This window comes from Grus americana, chromosome 9 (assembly GCF_028858705.1).
Source record: "Grus americana isolate bGruAme1 chromosome 9, bGruAme1.mat, whole genome shotgun sequence".
NCBI lineage: Eukaryota > Metazoa > Chordata > Aves > Gruiformes > Gruidae > Grus > Grus americana.
The window spans coordinates 4,852,288-4,872,581 of NC_072860.1; the positions used below are offsets into that span (position 1 = coordinate 4,852,288).

At 41.9% G+C, this 20,294-nt stretch overlaps 1 protein-coding gene across 1 annotated transcript; it reads right to left on the reverse strand.

The window, feature by feature from the left end:
- Window positions 1-4,024: 4,024 nt before the first annotated feature.
- Window positions 4,025-17,010, reverse strand: PARL (presenilin associated rhomboid like). Its single transcript, XM_054836050.1, has 10 exons — window positions 16,601-17,010; window positions 16,319-16,517; window positions 15,905-16,045; window positions 13,309-13,357; window positions 11,413-11,508; window positions 10,002-10,151; window positions 9,475-9,545; window positions 8,083-8,184; window positions 6,163-6,260; window positions 4,025-4,352 (listed from the first exon to the last, which is right to left on the reverse strand). The coding sequence occupies exons 1-10, from the start codon at window positions 16,993-16,995 to the stop codon at window positions 4,235-4,237; spliced, it is 1,419 nt and encodes a 472-aa protein (XP_054692025.1). The 5' UTR covers window positions 16,996-17,010; the 3' UTR covers window positions 4,025-4,234.
- Window positions 17,011-20,294: the final 3,284 nt, after the last annotated feature.

The following is a 20,294-nucleotide window of genomic DNA, read 5'->3' on the forward strand; positions in this document are numbered from 1 at the left end:
TAACGCTCCTCCACAATTCCCCATTCAGTGTGTTATTACAGAAGAAGCTGAATCTCCCAATGGGTCAGCAAGCTATGAAATAGAAGGCTGTAAAAGTAAAGAATGCGGATAAACTGAGACAGCACCTATTAGAAAAAAAAAATTGTCTATTTAAAGGCTAGCTGGACAGGTACCTCATTTTAGAATGTAATAATCTAGTTACAGGTGGCTATCTGATAAGGAATTAATTATGCAGTGGAACTTGAAAAGCTAAGATTTACTGCTTTAGTTCGGCTGAGCAGCCTGTATCTGTAGCGTACTAGCACCTCAGTCTGGACTTGTACCTGCTGTTGGTGGGGAGGAGAGCTGGAACTGTGGAGGCAGAACCTCTCCTTGGGTGTTTGGCCTTTCTTTGAAACACAGTTATCAAGAGATAAAAAGAAATTCCTTTGCAGCTGATCCCATTGTCCCAAATATCTGATTTGGCACTTGCTGGTGCTACTAGCAGTTTTTGTTTGACACTCCTCACATACACGTGTGTCAGTTAAGGCAAGGAGGCTCAGGATTTTCAGGTAACACCATTTTGGTCCCATACAGAAGTCCCGACACAATAACATATGGGATGTTGGATGCTGTGTTTCATTTGTTGCCTGAAAACCCCACAAACATAATTTTACTTTTAGGAATATGCAGGGAGACATTTCTTAATTTTCTGCTGCTCTCTCTTTCTAGAACTACTCTGCTTTATGTAGTAATTTTTAAATAAATCATATTTGGGTGAAACATACCTTGGTAAAGTGAAATGGATTTTGCATTCATGGGAGAAAGCAGAACACCCGCTCTATCATCTGTTATCGCTGGCACAGTACAAATGATGCTCTGATCCTTGTTCCTAGGCCTGACTTAGCAAAATACACTGGAGAATAAATTGGATGTCTCTGCTCTCCCTGTGCCTGCCACTTCCTAGTACTGAGTTCAGCTCTGGCACTGCGCGTCTCGGAGCCCACCTACGGCATCAGGGAGTGCTTTGAGCAGCTGCTCATCATAGCTTGTAGGATGAAATTGGCACAAAGGCTATCTCAGACAGGGAAACCAGAAGAAGCTGGATGAGATTAAAAAGTTGTCTGCATTTAGAAGAGATTTATCATGATTAAAGGGAGGGGGAGTACTGCAACAGTAAGACAAAGGCAAGCCATCAAATCGGAAAGCAAACCAGCTGTTGCTGCCAGGAATGGGGGCTGAAAGCTCGGTTTGTTCTAATACTAAAATGAAATTTCAATACAGCAGATCACTACACTGAAGTAAAATATTCCTTAAATGCAGCAAGGTCACAGCAGATGTTCTTAAAGCCATTGAAAAGGAATGAAGGATTTGGTCTCTACATGATTAACCATGACTTTATACTTATTGCTATTTTCCTACACAAACACTAGCTGCTGTCTCTGCCAAGCACCCGCATAATTACCACATTGTATTTTTATTCACAATAATAAGCTCTTTGAAAAGAGGAAAAAAAGTCTCTCCATGCGGTTAGTTTTGTTTTAGGTGTTTGGTTCTTTTTGTTGTTTTTTCTGGGTTTGGGTTTTCTGGTGTGTGTTTCATTTTTCTAATTTCTTTGCTGTTCAAAGGTGTGACTAAATACTGGTATGTACTGATGCCAGGTTTTGCAAGAAGGGCATTTGCTTGCCAGAAAGTTATCTTATTTATTCTAGTGAGTTGTTGTAACTCCAGGCCATTCCCTGTCTGAGTATTGACTTTCCTTTTGCAATCTGAATGTTGTTTTGGACCAGAGAAGACTGTCTGCCAAGTGTAAACTATGCTGCACGAAGGCTCAAGTGCAAAGTGACGTCAAACCCACTGCTTGGCCACATTAATGTTTTTTTTGATACAGCCTTACATATGTTAAATACCTCTATGGTCTCTACAAATGAGGAAGACTCAGGTATTGAACAGTTAAGTGATGCTTAGGTATGAAACCCTCAAACCACAGCCACTGACTGAAGAGATGGTGACTCCTGAACCTCTCTGGCAGTTCCAGGCTGGTTTTTAGGAGCTCTCAGCCCCTGCAACTCCAAAAATCCAGCAGAGGTGGAGTCATTGACCCTTCAGAGGCAGCCTGAAAACATTGTGGTGCTCATCAGCACCCTTCCTGCCAGCTGAAAGGGTGCAGCAATGCCACGCTGCCTTAGCAGGTTTAACAGACCATGGGAGCGGGACTCCAGTCTCTGCAAGCGATGCAGGGGTGTGACTTTTTGAAGTTTGAGGTAGGCACTGGCTATTATAGTGAAGAACTTAATTGTAACCTTGGCTTATTCTTCCAAACCTGTAAACTCTAATGTCATTCAGGGTTTATACAGTGTATGTCCTGCAATGTTACTCCCTGCTGCTTTCAGCCAGGATCTCTAAAAAACCCCTCAGCAAATACAGAAGTGTTGGAGAGACTAAATAAGCTCTTGAGTGGACAAGAGGTAATGCAAGGAAGAAGGGGGGGGGGAAAATGAAGTGGACAAAGACAACAGGTAAGTGTTAAACAGATGTAAAACCAACATGCAAAATATCGTGAGCTATGGCTTTTGAGCTGCTTTGGCATGAAATACTCCCTTCTGACAAGCCTGTTCAGTGGCCATCTTCCGATGCCTCCGTGGCAAGTGACTGCCGCTGGCAGCAGTGTGTCTGGCTGCTGGTACGGCTGCCTGCTGCTGCAGGCAGGGCTGCACGGGGGGCCGAAGTCCTAAAAACTGGCGTGCTTCTCCTGAGCATCAGAGAAGGAAGTAGGAAAGGAGAAGTGACAGATTAGAAACAGCCAGAAAGCTTCTGGAACAGAGCAAAGGAATATTAGATACTCCCAACTCTTTCATTTAAGTGTTTTAAGTTGACAGGCACTTAAAGGAACAAATCCTCAAGTGTCTTATTTTCCAAGGGAGAAAAAAAAAATTAGACTTGAGCACTGGCTTGTGGCAGTAAGGGAGCTTACAGCAATTTTGTACTCCATTTATTACAACTGGTGCCATTTAGCATTATGTACTGTTTATCCCTACAGGAAATGTATTTTCTGCAAGGCACTTTTGTAAAGTAAAAAGGCACCAGTTGCTGCTTACAGGTGCCACGTGCTCTTTGGGAAGTCAGTCCCTCTGGAATGACTAGTTCAGCCTACAGGGAAGAGTTAAGGGTTTGAACCCACCAGCTCGTATCTGGGCAGACTCATCGGCACTTTGCAGGAGTCTGGTAGTCATCCTTGCAAGATAGGCAGAGAGTAGCAACATACCCAAAATCCAACTTTTGTTTTTATTTGTAGCACAGGAATGTTGGTCATGGTACTACCCTCAGGTTTACTTTAGAAGTTACTTCCAGTTACAGTGTTGCTGGTCTCCAGCACCTCATATTTTTTTGCTGAAGCTGCTTATTTTTCTAGAACTGGCACATTTTGAACTAAATGTTATTGTTTTAAAATTCTTAGAAAAACCTTAAAGGAAACCAGCAATACAGCATGACTTAAAAAAACCTACCCCACAACCAAAAACCTAAAGCAGTATAATTCATGGTAAAACCACAGCTTAAGTCGCTCTTTCACTGCATGTAATTATGAAAAAGATATCATTGTAGTGAACTCTAACAAGATGTGACAATATCTTGGAAGCAGATAGAAATGAAAAACATGGGTTGAATAAGCCACAGCTGACAAAGCCAGACCATTAAACACTACATAAGCTTTGGTAAACAATCCAGTACTGCTTCAGGTATTTTGAGTTTAAGATCAAGAGAGACCATTGGCTTATCTCAACCAATCTTTTCAACAACCAAGACCACTGAATTTCACCACAGTAGCCTCAGGTTGTATAAAGCTGCCTTGAAGGAATGCACCTAGTGGTGTTTGGTGCACATTAGGGGGATGTGTGATCCATTACCTTTGTCAGTTTTAAAAAATGTTTATCTTCCTAAGTATTAACCACTTGTACCCTATTTTGAAGTTATTTGGACAGAGGTTTTGGTCACTTAAAAGCTTTTTTTATTCTTCCTTTTAAAAAATGTAATGCAGACTGTTACCTCAGAGAGCAATAGGATAAAAACCTTTATTGTTCCACCTTTGTCAGAGTTCATTTTCTATTGGTAGGCATTTTTGTAACTGTAGTTAACACTAGAAACTTCAGCTCCTTAGAGGCTTAATGTGGAGTAGCAAAAAAACCTTCAAAACTGATTCAATCCCATGTCTTCAAGTAATATACCACTTGGGCACAAGGAATCTCCAGGATTGGAATCAGTTAGATCTTCCACCTCCTCCCTTTCCTGTGTTCTTTGTCCTCATTTCATGCCAAGCTTTCACCAGCGGTTCTCTGTTCTTCCATATGAGCTCATGGCCGTAAGTCACGTACCACCTGAGAAAGAAAAGACTAGTTAAAACTAACTGCAACTTTTCTCTGTATCTGAGGAACAGACAGATGACTACAATCAAGTAACCGAAATCCTTTTTGAGACAAGATAAACTGAGGCAGAAAGAACAACATTCTTGGAAAGTGGCAGGTAAGCCACTTGTTCTCTTGACACCTAATAGTTAACTTCTTTGTGTTCTTGCTTGTCTCAGTCCTAAGAATGAATGTTTTTTGTGCCTTTAATTTCATGCTCTCATGATTTCGACTTAAAAGAAGATGCAAAAACCTATTTTCATTTAAGAGACTGTTACAATGGTACTGTTGCTTGTTCTAATCCTTACTGACAACACCAAGCAAAAGTATTTTTCTCACATGTAAATACAACTGCCTCATAATGAACAGTCACTCTCCCTTCAAAGTGAATTTTCTTCTATAAACATCTAAATGAAGATTTAATCTATTGAAGTGCTGTATGTATGTTGATATTCGCATAGCAGCATATAAGTAATTAAGCAAGGGAGGTTATGGTGGAGAGGTGGGAGGGGAAGCAACTGCGTGGAAGTAGGCTGAAGTTCTTGCACAAGCTTAACTTCACACCCGAGTCCTGAATAACAAAAACACTTTTATATGAGCCTTCAGCCAGTGCCAGGTAAACTGGCCATTATATTAAATCATACAGCTGCTCGCTGAAGCAGACAATTGTCTGAGGCAATATACAGAAAAATACTTTGTCCATTCAACATACGTCCCAAATAGAGGTCCTGTTTTAGGATGAAGTGGCCAAAATTGATCAGAGTAGAACATATGTAGGTGAGGAAGGAAAGATATTTGTCAACTCAAGACAATTTTTACTGCAACTATCCTATTTAATGATATGTGAACCTGTATTATAATGAACAAGCTGATATAGATGCGTTATGGCAGAAAGTAGTTAAGAATCAGCAAGACAACATCAACTGCATTTGTGATGCCAGAGGAAGGGAGAAAAGGAGACTGTGCAGCACAGAACTTACTGACACCAAAGCCAAGAAATAGCAAACGAAGCCAAACCAGTCTGTAGACCAAAGTAAAAGTATCCCCCACCTGCTCTTTGTCTGGCCTAGTTAAATGTCAGGTAGGCTTTTAAAACGCCTACATAAAAAGTTTAAAAATGCTCTTAGCAGTAAGTGTGCAAATTAAGAAAATACTGCAATCAGGTAGAAAGGGATAAACTCATTAGACAATGTAGTTAAAACACAGAACAATGCAGAACTGTTTCCTACAAACTGGTTTCTGGTAGTTCTTCCCAATTAAGAAGGCTCCACACAAAGACAATGCAGCCACACTGAGAAACAGCACTACAGGCTGCTCAAAGGAATCTGGCCTGAGCTTATACTAACTCTGTAGCTCTCTGAATCAGTAATTAGAGGAAAAACACTGAGACAAAGGATTTTTCTTAGCTGTTTAATTCTAAGGTTATTTTAATTTGTCCATGCTGTGGCTTGTGAGAATCTTTTCTGCCTTGTGACTCTTCAATGTGCTGGGGAGAGGAGGACAGAGACAGCCAGCCCAGGTTATGGTGACAGGACAATCTGACATCTAATCTATTGCTCTAAGGCAGTTCATCTCAATTTCTTTCAGTTCTAAGCATCTATTAACAGTATTTTCCACACAATTTTATAGCACTACGAGGATAACAGTGAGTTCTCTTTAATGCTACTTAAGACAACTTTCCACAAAAACCCCACACCTCAGAAATAAGAGGAAGCAAAGAGGGGAAAAAATGTAGGATGAATTTAAATACAAAACAAACAGAAGTTAGTAAATACAGACTTACATTCCAAAAAGAGCTCCCCCAAGATGTGCAGCATGGTCAAAAAGTCTCCAGCCTAGAGCAAGCCCTGCAGTGTCAAATGCAATTATGGCTTTTAAAGCCTGGAAAGGAACAGAACACAGAATGGACGGGATCAGTCACAGCATATAATGGCCACTGATCATAAAGGTTCATATTCTGGCACAGAGCAAATATTTGAGATCAAAAAACACCCCATAAATTTCAAATCAAAGCAATCACTGTAAAAAAAAAAGTTTTAAAACTACAGATTCAGTCCTTAGCTGTACCGTGCTGTAAAAATACAGACATGAGCAGCTACAGAATAACGCATGGTAAGAATGTGAACGTCTCAAATAGTCTTAATCTCTAAAGCTACACATACATTCTGAACTTGGGTCAGGAAAAAAAGTTAGTTACTTGAAAGAGTACATGCTACGAGAGACTACAAAATATGGAGCTGCAACATTCTCATTCACTAATTCTGACATAGCTTAGACTTATGTGCATCTGTTCTCCCCAACACAATTCTCTAGTGGATGGAACATGTGGGGCAGCATCCCTGTCATCGGATATAAATTGATCATCACACTCTCCCAAATGACACATCTGTTGGAAGGTAGAAAATTGAGATGATGAACAACTCCATGGCCAGAAACAGCATGAGCAATGGTGTACCATCCTCAGGAGATACAAACCACCATAACTGTAATTATGCAAAATTTTACTAAGTGCCTCATTCCAAAAAGATCAACAGATTTAATGTTAGGATGAAATGTTACTTTAAGTAGGATTTCTTTCCTTAACACACATGTGTTAGAATAGCAGCTATATTGCTACATTGGCTTTCTTATTTTAAAAGCAGATTACAGTATATGTAACGTAGGCCAAAGGAGTACATGCAGTTTAGAAATACAGTTACGTAGTAGAGGTTCTTACTTAGGGCTAAAATTATTCCAACATTTATACTGCAACAGCCAATGTTGCTCTTGTTTTCTGTTGCAATGAGTACTTCCTCATGGCAATGCTCTCTGTGGCTTCTACCTTGGCCATCCTTTTTAGGAAAGATGCAGTTAAAGGGTAGCGTACAAAAAGACAGGTCCACTCGAGCAGAAGTGCAAGAAAAATATGAAGGCTACATCTAAGAATGCTGGTTCAAAACTGTAAGCTTCACTTATAAAAAAACCAAAACTAAATCTCATGATCTTGAAATGACAAAGTTTAACTGCTTTAAGTAAAACAGTAAAATAACTTCAAGTAGTGGACCAAAGATGATTAACTTATTAAAGCAAGTCAAGATATACAAGAGAAGCTTTTCTTAAATGGGGTAGTGGATGTGCTTAAATGCACTTAATGAAACAAAAAAGGAGTCTTAGTGCTACACATGAAGAAGAGCCTCAGTAGTTTATTTCTAATCCCAACAGTGTTCTTAAAAGTATCAAGAGGTAGCAGCCAAATGAAGAGGCAGGTATTCCTCTAGGGTTGGAATGTTATTTCCCTTGAGAAGTGAAATCCTGTTTCTCCCATCTTGATGATATTTTTTTTTTTTCAAAAAAGCACATCTAATAGATTAGCCTGTAACAAGTGCTGCTATAAAATAATCATCCATCAGAAAGAACAGTATGTGTATGCACACTTCCTCCCGAGTCCCTCCCAACTTCTTTTGCCTTTTAGTATCAGATTTGAAACAGACCTGTGGAGGATGGAATTTAGAAAAATTCTAAATTCACTACACTTTTGTGCAATGACCGTGCTAGGCTGCAACAATTCACAATTGGTCTCCAGGACTTCCATGACCTGTATTCTCTCTCAAAATAAATTAAACAGCTTAGAAACACAAACAAAGAGGGGACATGCTCAGATACTGGAGACGTACAGGGAAAATATTTTAAGAGTAGGATTTATTTGAAGTTCAAAGGCACTTACATTTCCTGCTGTAAATGTGAACATTGGAAGAAATATGATGGCTAGTTTTGCTTCCGGCATCTTTGTACATACGGCTGCAAGGACAGTCATTATTGCTCCTGACTGCAAATACATTAAAACACATGAAAGTAAGCTGAGATGTTACATAAGGGAAAAATTATTTTTCTGCATGTGAACCTGTTTTCCTTTTGGCTTTCATTTTCAAATGTAGCCCTGTGGTAAACCTCAAAGCACCCCAGCAAAGTTCAGAATAAAAATAAAATGGGACACTTATTTAATTTCAGTATCCAAAATTATAAATACTGGGGTAAAAAAAAAATTACCCCTCTTAAGCTTTTTTTATATAATTAAGAACGTCCCTGATTTTTAAGATAATTTATGTTAATGTGCTTTTTTCCACCCAGTAAACCCTAGAAACTTAACATATCTGAGATGCCTGTGTTTGATTAATATGAAGGGAATCATTCTGAACCTTGTACCAAACCAGGGAAAATAACAGATGGACAGGGACAAGAAATCTTTTGTCAATGAAACAAGCAATTCCCTGGTCTATACTAAATTGACCATAGGCTTTTGTATCCATGAAATATCTCAACGGAAATGCTGTGAATATAGTAAACTAATGCAATGTGTGGCAACATCAGTAAGTTCAGAGCAATAATCTTAATGGAAAGTAACTTGCTCCAGATATAGTTTATTCACAAGATAAAGGGACAATACATAGACAGCACTACCAAGAATTCTAACTTTGGGACAGCTTGATATATTTTTTTTCATTCCAATTGAAAAATAAGACTGACTTTTGGCTTTTATCAAAAGTAAGTTAAGCCTTTAAAACTTGGCAAATGGCTAGGTTTACCTCAAACGTTTTAAAATGTTCTACTACTAAAAATACTTGTAAAGGACAGACAACTACAACACCTCCTCAGCCTGCCTCGTCTCTTTCATGCTGTGAGACTTTTGGCAGGAATGCTGCCCTTTCTGTACAACATTCCCTACAACTTCCACTAGTATCACGTGCTGACTTTGTCTGATTACATTATCTCTTTCTATTCTGTTTTCAATTAGAGAAGACCATGATACTTCATAAATGCTATTGCATAATTGTGTAAGTTACAGAACTGAACTATCTGCTCAGTGACACGAAGTCCTGCTATTAAGTACTCGCAAGCCATTAGCATTAAGTGGTATTATTACTGGGTTGCCGCTACAAGAGTTAACATATTGGAAGAATAGGCACACAAGAATCACTGCCTGGTTAATTTGGTAAACTTTTCTCATTTCCACTATCCCAAATACATTCTTGGCTTTTAAGCAGGTTAGAGAATACAGCAGGCTTTGAAAATGGCTTCAGAGATCATTATTAGGTGTCTCATATTCTGAGATACTTACAGCTCCAAGGGATGGTTCAAACCTTCCAGTGGCCATTTTAGCAACATAACTGACAAAAGTGGAGATAACCCCTAGAAAGGAAAAATGACTATTAGAAACAACGCCAGCAATACAGACAAGCATCAGAAAGTACAGTATTATCTGTACATGTTACTAAAAAAGCTAGTGTAGGTGGTGTGGTTTGTTGGATTTTTTTTGGGGGTGGTGGTGGTTGTTTTAACTTGAATTATCTGTTATCTTTTCCCATGAAACTCCCATGAGTCTGTATAAAGAGCTATTTTATTTTGGTAGCTAAGCATGACTTAAAACCAGATACTTGTATTGTCATGATAATTTGAAGCCAAATATCCTAAACCCATCAAAATTCTGTATGACAGCAAATAAGGACTGCAGTTAGTACAGAGCAACATGTGGGACTGAATGATGGCCATCTGTCGTCATAAAACTATTAACCATGCATGTGCTTTACTTGCATGAATATATATTTATATTTTTTAAATGTTGTAAATAAATATATTTAACATTACCAGCAGAAAGATAGACTGCAATGAACTGCTCACATCCCAGAAGAGAGACAATGCTACTGGAAAAACTCCATAAAACATACATATTTGCTGCCATGTGGAATAGAGAGAAGTGACTAAATGTAGACAGCAGCATGGGAGAACACAGGGCTTCTACAAAAGAGAAAAATAATAAAAAAAAAAAGTCAGTGTTTTAATTTGCTTGAACTTACAAACTAGAAAATTATCAAGACATACTATAGGCTAATTATGCTTAGAATTCTCAAATACAAGCTATGTAATAAACCCAGAAATGTAACAAATTTTAAATTCTATGCAATACCTTTTGAAAGGTAGAACACATACCCCAGAGACATGCAAGCTGCACAAACAGCTACTTTAGAAAGTCTTAATTGCCTACGGGGGAACATTTCATATAAGACATTTATCTTATGGCGCTTCTCCTATGCTTTGGAAAGGAAAAACGAGATTTTACTTATGTATGTGTATGGTGAAAGATTTTTAACATACTATATGAGCATCTATATAAAATTGTTTTGTTAAAGTCATAAAGAAAAACTAGGTTTTTCAAAAAGCTACTATCTTTCCTCACTGAAACAGCAGTCTTGAAAATGCAAAAAGCAGCCAATTAGCAGGTTTAAAGGTCAGCATTATTTCATTACTTAAAACAGGAGTGTTTGGGGTGACTGATGCTTAGATCTGGATAATAGCTATCTAATTGTTCTGCCATTAAATACCAGTAACTTGCTTTCCTAAGTTAACCTCTTTAAAACACTTCACACATGGTGAAAGCCAAGTGTTTTTTGTGTTTTGTTGGTTTTGATTTTTTTTTTTAATGTGACCCAAAGGACAGCTTTGAAACAAGGACTCCGTACAGAACATACGGACCAATGGTCATCTGTTGACGAAAGTGCACGTGCATGTGACTGATGACTGTTCTATCTGCATTCCACAGAACATTAAAGGAGGAATCATAGAATGGTTTGGGTTGGAAGGGACCTCAAAGATCATCTAGTTCCAACCCCCCTGCTGCGGGCAGGGACACCCTCCACTAGACCACATTGCCCAAAGCCTCAAGAAGAAAAAAAAAATCACATTTGAGACTAGTTTTTGAATGGCATTACATAGTAAGATTTACTGTCCTCCTTCCCAAGAACTGGCATGATTAACATTCTGCCCAGGAAAGCACAGATATCACTTAGAGAGAAGTGCCTCTTCACCTTTACAAAGGCAGGAGCTGCATCCCACTGAATGCAGTAAAAAGCCAGACAACAGGCAAGTTTTGACATCACAGTATTTAGAAAAGCACCAGTGAGGAGCTGCAAGCTATGCGCCATCCAAAGCTTTTGTGGTACAATCAGAGGTTCTATTACAACCCCATGTAGACAAGTTCCCCAAATTACTGCTCACTTACTGGAGGATGGATCTGAGGTGAAATATGTAAACATAACCCGTCGCATACCAGGCAGCCTCCATAAACAGAATACAAAGACATTTGCAGCTATAATACCTATTAAGAGGAAAAAAACAGTATAAAAGCAAGTTATAAATGTAACATGCCATAATACTTACTGTAAACAACATTCAAAAGTAAGCTTACAAGAATCATACTTTCTCTTTGCTACTTCTTTAAAAGCAGTATCCACTTATTTTATAAACAGTTTAGAAAAAGCAAAGAAAAATACTTGAAGCTGTATTTATATAGCGGAAGCCTTTCAGAAACATGACATTTAATTGCGACTGTTTTAATGCATGATGGAATGAATGAATGAATGCAACAACCCAGAAAATCTCTACTTAAGACATTCAAGTTACGGTTTCAAACTTCTGTTTCACTGTAGAACCAATGCAACAAGGGCCAACTTGAGAGGTCTCATTTCTTGCCTCTCTAGCTGCTTATTCCCAAGTGCCACCTAAATGCCGCACAGTTGCGTTTAACTGTGCACGCAGGCTGGAGGAAGTATACAGACATGCAGCACACATCCTTTCCATTTTCCGGGGAAGTTTGGTTTTGAGGTAATTGTAAAAATGCTGTTTAGAGGTTGAGTATAAACAGTTGAGTTGGCATTGCTAAGGCATAGTTACCTGTGGGATATCGCAAACACACAGCTTTTTTACTTCATAGCTGTTTACTGCAATCTTATTTCAGTTTAAATATGAAATAAACAGAAACATAATGATGTAAAGTTATCGTTTGTTTAAAGTGCCTTCTTTATTTCTATCCAAGCATTTAGGTATTGAAAATGTTTTTATAATAGCTAGAAACATTAAAGGGGAAAATAATTGTGCTTCATTTACAGAATGGTAAACGTCACATAATTATTCTCTATTTGAAGTTCACAACAAAATATAAGAACTGTGAAAAATGATGATACATAAATCCCAGAACCAAAATTTTAATGGATCTCTTCTTTTGGCACTCCATACTATTCCACCATACTGTTTTATCAGAGGAAATATTTTCCCTGCATGCTACACCAAGATGTTACAGAACTCTCAGCAATTTCAGTGCAGTAAGCCCGACCTTGTTACGCCAATCAGGGGTAAGCGTCCGAACAGCTCAGGGTCTCCAGTGAGAATTTATACTGCTTGTTAGATTAACTTGATGTTGAGGGATGCTCTAGGGACTACGGAATATGAATCTTCACATCCCTCTGCCCCAATACAATATTTGTATCTGTATCATGACTTGGTTTGCATGTTGAGGAGCAATTCAAAGCACTGTACAAAACTTGTTGACAGGACTTGTTAGCATGTAGAATATATAAGAGCAGATATGGCTTAGCTATTTTATTTGGATTTTAATCAAGTTCTCATCAATTTCTCTCCACACATTACATTTATCTTGGCGGTTTCAAGTGATGTTAGGCTAATTAATCAAAACTACAGCAGAACCAAAGGCAAGCAGGCAAAATAGTTGCTTCTTGTTTGCAACACAATGTATGTAAAATAGCAAAAAATTTATCATGGAGTTTTATTTCCATGTATCAGTAGAATATATACTCACATTCCTTCTAAAAGCATTTGCTGTTTTTCACAGTTCCTGAGTAAAAATCTTGCTGGGGGAAGATTCTAGCTAATCCTCCACACTCTCTCACGCAGATGCATCGGAATTTTTTTTTAACGCATACAAAAAAATAGTTTGTGAGAAGGAAGCATAGCAGAAATAGTGTATGTGCAGGTGTAAGTTTACACATGCTTTGTGCCTACCAACCTAAACGTGTACGAAAGCCATCTGTTTTAACATACTGTACCTGTTTGCCATATTTCGCTTCCTGTGAATGTCTAATACTTGTAAGCTAACACAAACCTGTCACAGTCCGCTGACCCTCAGTCAGGTTATTCCACCAGCTGTTAACCTGAAACGGAATTGTTGTACATCAGTGCCACTGTGGAGTATTTGCAATTTCAAAAACAGTCACGTGAGATTCTACCTTTTTCAGAACAGAAAGCATTTGTTTGAAATTTAAGTAAATCTGTTTCAAACTTTTATTTCTGAAAGGTTTAGCTTTTCGAGTTGGCATTTTCTTACTCAAGAGCAGTTATCTACCTTCCTTTCCGTAAAATATCCCAACATAGATGAAGAGTTTCTTCAAAAAGAATGGGGTCATAGCCTTTTACACAACTCCACGGCTTTACCTCTGCTTGTACTAAACAAGGATCTATCCCATAATGCTTACTTTAGCAGATTAGCCAAAGCTAGCATAAACCCTGCCTCGCCCTAACGCTGTCTAACATCACACCACCCACCTTTGAGAGATTCCACTTTTGTGCCAGGGTCACTTTTGCAGAGGTGGCTCACAAGATGTGGAATCCATTCCCCCTTGCGTCCAGCTCACCCAGCCCTCCTCCAAGCTTAAAACCCCTGAAAAAGTTTATTTTGAGCGCAGTCAGCCCACAGATAAATTCCACCCCCCCTTTCCCGTCCTCAGCTTTCAGAATCATTTTGGACAAATGTTTTCTTGATAGCTCAATGACCTTCCAACCATATTAATGGGGACAATGTCAAAAAAATTATCTGTAGGTTGGAGGCGGAGGGAAATAATGGTGTATGAAAGAAATCATTCACTAGTTGATATCAAAGTAACAACTTCACTGCATTTTTTTTTTTTCAGTTCTCTGGCATAGGATACAGATACTGTTCTTTCCTACAAAGTTCTCCAGTATAAGAACACTAAACAAACATGATTCTTCTAAAATACAAGTAGATGCCCTCAGAAGCTATTGGGGGATCCTGAACTTTTAAAAATAGAACTTACCAGTTGAAGATGGGGATTGGGAGCTTAAGCCTATTAACAACAGGGCAGTTTTCTTTTATATTTTGGATAGCCAATCACCAGATCTTCCCCTTCAGGTTTTGAAGGAAAACAACAGTATAAAACCAAAATTATTTAAAATATTAAGTGGCAATCATAATCTCACCTGCACTTCATACACACCGAGCAAGAAAGCATGCTGTGCTGGGCTTCGCTAAGATAGAGTTAATTTTCTTTATAGCAGCTCCTACATGCTGCTCTGTGTTAGATTTTTGACCAAAGCAGTACTGATAACACACTAACGTTCTGGCTTCTGCTGAACAGAGTTTGCACAGCATCAAGTGCTTTTCCATTTCTCACTCTGCCCCTGCAGTGAATAGATTGGGGGTGCGGAATAGGCTGGGAAGGGACACAATCAGGCAGATGACTCGAACTAACCAGAGAGACAGTCCCTACCATATAATGTCATGCTCAGCAAAAAAAGGGGAAAAGAGGGGATTTTAAGAGGTCTAACCATCTTGTGCTCATGAACTGGCTGAGCATTGGTCTACCCACAGGAGATACTGAGTGACTGCCTTTGCATCACTGGTTTTTTCTTCCCTCTTCTCCGACTTATCCATCGCTTTTTAAACAATTTTTGGTGGTTGTTTTATCTTTACCCCCAAGTTTTCTTGCTTTTATTCTTCCTTTTCTCTTCCCCCATCCCACTAGGGTTTGTGAGGGAAGTGAGTGAGCAGCTGTGTAGTGCTTAGCTGCTCACCAGGGTTAACCCACACCATGTGCCCATTTCCAAAGAATTACACAGTGCACACAATTCACGTTACAAAACCAGCTCCTCTGTCCTACCCAGGACCCTGTGATTTTCCAGCTCCACACTCAGCCCTACTTCCCTTGGGCAAGCAGACCCTAAAGAGTAATTAAGCCTGGTCTATCACAAGCCACAGCAGTAACCTTGAAACAAATGTAAAACATACATGCATGTTTAGTTTTAAATATACTTAGCCGAAAACTAAATGACTTACACTTTTGGGATGGCAGCTAAATTTATAATAAGTCTTGCCGTGCTTACATTGTTCTTACTGCCCAAACTCCAAAGTATTTGCACAGAAATGTCAGCTCTCAAAAGAAAAAAAACCAAACCTCTAAACCCTCATATTTGTCAAGTACAGGTTGAAACTAGAAATGCATTCCAGAAGCCAGAGCATTAAAAAAATGTTATACGTAAGGTTCAGCATTTAAACTAGCTCCGTCCTCTTTGGGAGTTCGTGTTCACTTTTGAGAACACAGAGACATAGCAACAATTGAATTTTTTATAGTAAAAAAGCAAAGGGTACCTAGTTTAGATCTACAAACTACTACCGACCTCCCTTCCCTGCATTTCAGGGTGAAGATGGTATTTTTCTCCAGTATAGCTTTTGCAGTGATATTGTAAGTTACAGTTTTACAGAACGAATTCTACCAGTTTTTCTGGTAAGGAAAGGTATCTACTGCAATTTGCTGAGGACCTATGATTTCTCCGAGTAAAAACTGAGGATAAACAGGACACATATCTGTTGTACGAACGGCGCACCAGATGAAAGATGCGGTCACGTTTTACGCTTCTGCAGTGACCCACCCGCCTGCGAACAGGCCGGGCCTGGCTCCGTGTACCTGCTTTCTGAAGTCCCCCCTCTTCTGCGGCCGTATTTTATCCAACCAGTCTGCTCGAGCTTCCTCAAAATAGGTCTGGACCCGCGACTTGAGCGACTCATACTGCCAGATGGCGGCGGATCCGAAAGCAGAGCCTGTGAACTGGGCGACATCGGGTAAAAACTCAGAACGAACGCACCGTCCTGAGGTCCGTCCCTGCGTGGCTTCGGCCGAGGGAGCCAGGCTCGCCCTGGGGTGACGCTACACGCCGTTCCCAGTCGCTCGGCCCTGAGCACTGCCAGCACGTTAATGGCGATTCAGGCACCGCTGACAGACGGGGGGTCCCGCCACGGAGCCGCCCGCCGGGGCTCCCTGCAGACAGCCCCCCCCCCCCGCCCGGACACGGGTAACCCCCGGCCCGCAGGAGCCGCTTACCCCCACCGCGAAGAGCAGCGGCTTGACCAGACGACGCGGCGAGGGGCGGCCGGCGCGGGTCGGCGGCGGCGCCGGGCAGAGGCTGCGGCGCGGGGGCGGCGGGCCGGGCCGCGCCTCGGCGGCGGTGGCGGCGGGGGGCTCCTCGGGCCGCGGCCTCGCCCGGCGGAAACCCTGTCGCTGCTCCAGCAGCACCGTCAGCCTGCGGGGGAGAGATGCGGACCGTCAGCACCGCCGCGCCCGCCCGCCCCCCCGACAGCCACCCCCGGCGCGGCCCGGCGGTACCTGTTCGGCCGCGGGCCCCAGGCGCGGGCCCACCACCCCCACGCCATGTTGGGCGCCTCCCGCGCGCCGAGCGCTTCCGGGGCAGCCGGCCGCCATCTTGCGGGCGCGGCGTTGGGCGCCCGGCGGTGTGGCCGGGGGAGCTGCTCGATACCCCCCAGGGCGCCGAGCGCGGGGGCGGCCCGGGGGCTCCCCAGCGCCGTCGGACCGCTCCGCACGGTGGGCACCCGCGGGGCTCCCGGCGGTCTGCCGAGGAGGGCATTTCCGACAGCGCCAGGACTGCTGCCGGCCGCCGGGTCGAATCCGTCCACGTCCCGCCCCGGCCGCCATGTTGAGAGGGCGTCCCAGTCTGCTCCGCCATAGGGGGAGTGGCGCTGCGGGGCACCCGTGGCCGCCATGATGAGTGTGGCAGCTCGTTTACCTCGCGGATCCCCTTGGCGGGTGGCGTTGGCGCCATGTAACGAAGGGTTTCTATGTTTTTAATGTTTTCTCTAGAAGCCTTCTGGAATAGATAGAGCCTGTCTCCCCCTAGGCTGGGGCTCAGCCTGCAGCAGCCAAGGAGGCAAGACTTGCCTTGCTCCGCTGTGTGGCTCCACCTCACCGCACCTCACCGCCTTTCCTCACCTCGCCTCAGCGTCAGGCTGCTGCAGCAAAGGGCTGCGCATGGCTGACCAGGCGCGAGGCAGCTGCTCCTGCCCCGCAGCCTCCTCTCAGGCCTCTTTGCCATGCTCTTCCTCACCCGGGTGGGTTGTCCCCAGGCACCGGACAATCCTTGCTGCTGTCCAGGGCTCCCGCTCTCTGGCACTGTGCTGCTCTTCCCGGCACGATCTTCCTGTCGGCAGTGCGGCCGGGCAGCTCTGGCAGGGCTGGTGAGGCGGCATGCTGGCAGGGAGCAGTCCTTGCCCAGGACTTGTTGTTGCTGCAAACACCGACCCCCTTCCTGAAATTAAATGGGAAAAGAACATAGGCGTGTTTGCTTTGAAAATAACTGGTTCATTGGGAAGGTTCAAGAAGTCACATGCACCTTTCTGGTTATCTTGCCATGGAGATACTAATGGGACAACCAAGCAACCTACGTGCCAGTCACGCCAGGGCCTCCTGAGGTCAGAGTGCAGAGCTGCCAAAATCAAGCCGCTCAATAAACTGGTTTATCTTGGAGGTGCACGGGAAGGACGAGAGGCAGCAGCCACACGTTGCAGCAGGAAAAGTTTGGCACGGGTGTGAGGAACACGCTTACGGGAGAGTGGTTGTGCCGTCTCCAGCCCTGGGGCTGCTCTGGCGTGACTGGAGGGGCCTGGGCGAGCTCACCGATGCTGAAGCTGTGCTTTAGAGGGAGGTTGGCAGCAGTGCGGTCCCTTCCAATCCAAATTACTGTGTAGCTCGTCATGTGAAGGGAAAGTTAATAGCAAGACGAGAATGATCTGTATATTATAATTGCAAGTGGCTATAAGCCTAATTAGACTATTCATAAGTTACACCAGCTTCAGGAGCACAGTTACAAAGTCAAATTGTTTGGAAGCAGAGAGGTATGAATTAACATTGTTCCTTTTTTTTAAACAAGTAGTGAAAGAGTTTGACTTCTCAACTCAAGGCCAGAGCCTGACCTGAAGAAACCTCTGTAGACTTGTGGTGGGAGACTGCTCTAAGTGGTTTAGTACTGTATTTAAATCTGCATTTTATCTCTTTCTGATTGCAGTAGTGGCCATGGGTCAGACTCAGAATTTGCTTGAACTAAGAAACGATTAGCAGGTTCAAAGCTATACATTGCTAGTGTTAAAATGTATATATATGTATATATGTAAATGAAACCAGTGTGGTAATCAATGCTCTGTCTCTGTTTTTCTATGTAACAAAATGAAAAAGAAGTAAAAGAGTTTTTTAACTTCCCAGTTTTGACACTTTTATCACCCGTTCTTGCTTCCAGAGACCTTATCAGGAGTGATTTGTTTGTTTAAGTGACTTAAATATTTTTCATTGTTAACCCTTCCTGTCCTGTGTTCAAACCAGACACATTTTGACTGTGCTCCCTTTAATGTTAAGGTGATCTTGTTGCTCCCTCAGGGCTTCTATTTATAACGTTACAGCTCTTAGTTGAATATAGCCTATGTGTGCAATTTGTGAGGGATGATGCTCTGGGTTTATGTATGTATTTGGTTTATGCTCATTCTCCTTTGGACGGTTGCAAAGCATATTTGCTATTAGTTGTGCTATCCTCTCAAATCTATAGACAGTGCCAGTGTATGGCAGCTAACACAATCAAGTCCTGAGGGGTAAGGTGTACATGGTACGGTTTGAAAGAAGAGGATGGATGTGGTGTCAGTTGAAGTAACAAGCTGATTGCTTTTGAAAGCTTCTCTTTTGCAGATGGTTTCTATTAGCGAACTCTTAACCCTGTTAAAGCAGTGCATTTCAATGGCATTACTTGTGTCATTAAAACTACAAGAGTGGTGAGAGATCAGCACCGCCATTGCATGGGGACTGCAGCCTTGTGCATGGCTGGTGGCCCAGAGGGAATAAGGTATCATCTGGTCTGTCCCATGGAGTTAGCAGGGTCAGGAAGGGATGAGTCAGAGTGGCTCCTTGGAGCAGAGGACAACAAAGATAGGAGGAACAGCAGCAGCAAAGTGGTTGTAGAGCCATCCATGTCCCCGGCTGCTGGACCTCCTTCAGCCAGGAGCCAGGGAGGTCTGTCCTGCCTCGGGGCATGTCAGAAGTCACAGTTTGTTAATGTGATCCACTGGATGGGTGTCTGTCTGCACTGATTACTGATTGCAGGGCCTAAATGCTGCCAGGGAAATATAAAGAATATAAAGAAAAGGGATTTTTTTTAAAAACAAGCAAACAGCCCCTCTGCCTTTGGTTTTCTTTTTTTCTTCTCTTTTTTTTCCCCCTTTTTTTCTTTTTTTCTTTTTTTCCCTATTGGCCCATGTTTTACCCACTGGAGGCATTGCATTTCAGGAGAGGCTCTAGGGCTCTGTTTCTGCCTTGTGTGGCCTATTGATATGTGACCCATCACGGGGCTCCCAGTCCTCACTGAGACACCAGCCCCACTCCCTGCCCCTAGGGATTCAAATACCAGCACTGCATGCTTTGCTTTCTAAGTAGTAAAGATTTTCTTTGCATGCTTGTCTTAAGAAGATCTGGAAAATAAAACACCTTTCAGTTGGTCCATTGTGCACCATGTTATCAAAGTTTAGTCTTCTTGCCACTTATTGTTAGGTTGTTATTCTGTATTTATCATTATTAGGTTGTTATTCTGTATTTGTGAAATCTAGTTTCCAAGCTTCCTCACTTTGAAACCTATGATATTTTAAATTATTGTATTTTAATGAGAAATTTGTGTTTACAACTTTGACATATGTCCTACCCGTAGTGATGGTGCAGAGCATGTCGTTTTATCTTCTTTTCCTTACTGCCAGGAATGAATTATGATTGCATGGGTCATACCTATATAATAGGCGGAAACATTCATTTGGATTATTGGCCTGCCCATGTGGTGTAAAGTCTGCTTGAATTTGTTGCTTAATTTAAATTTATCATCTATATCTGATATTCTCTGTTGACAGTTTTGTGTGTTTTGAAGAGGTTACACAATCACTTGAAAGACAAATACTCCCTTCTCATTAAACTTTTATAGTGGAATATACACATTTTTAAGAGTGGAATAAGTTTAATCCTTCTTTCCTTGTGCAAACAA

Bases quoted from the DNA above. Each gene is read 5' to 3' on its own strand.
- PARL (XM_054836050.1), bottom strand. From the start codon at position 16,995: ATGGCGGCCACGGGTGCCCCGCAGCGCCACTCCCCCTATGGCGGAGCA. The intron at 11,509-13,308 runs GTTTGTGTTAGC...TCCTCTTAATAG, and splicing joins GGGTCAGCGGACTGTGACAG to GTATTATAGCTGCAAATGTC. The intron at 6,261-8,082 runs GTAAGTGCCTTT...GTTCCTTTCCAG, and splicing joins TCACATTTACAGCAGGAAAT to GCTTTAAAAGCCATAATTGC.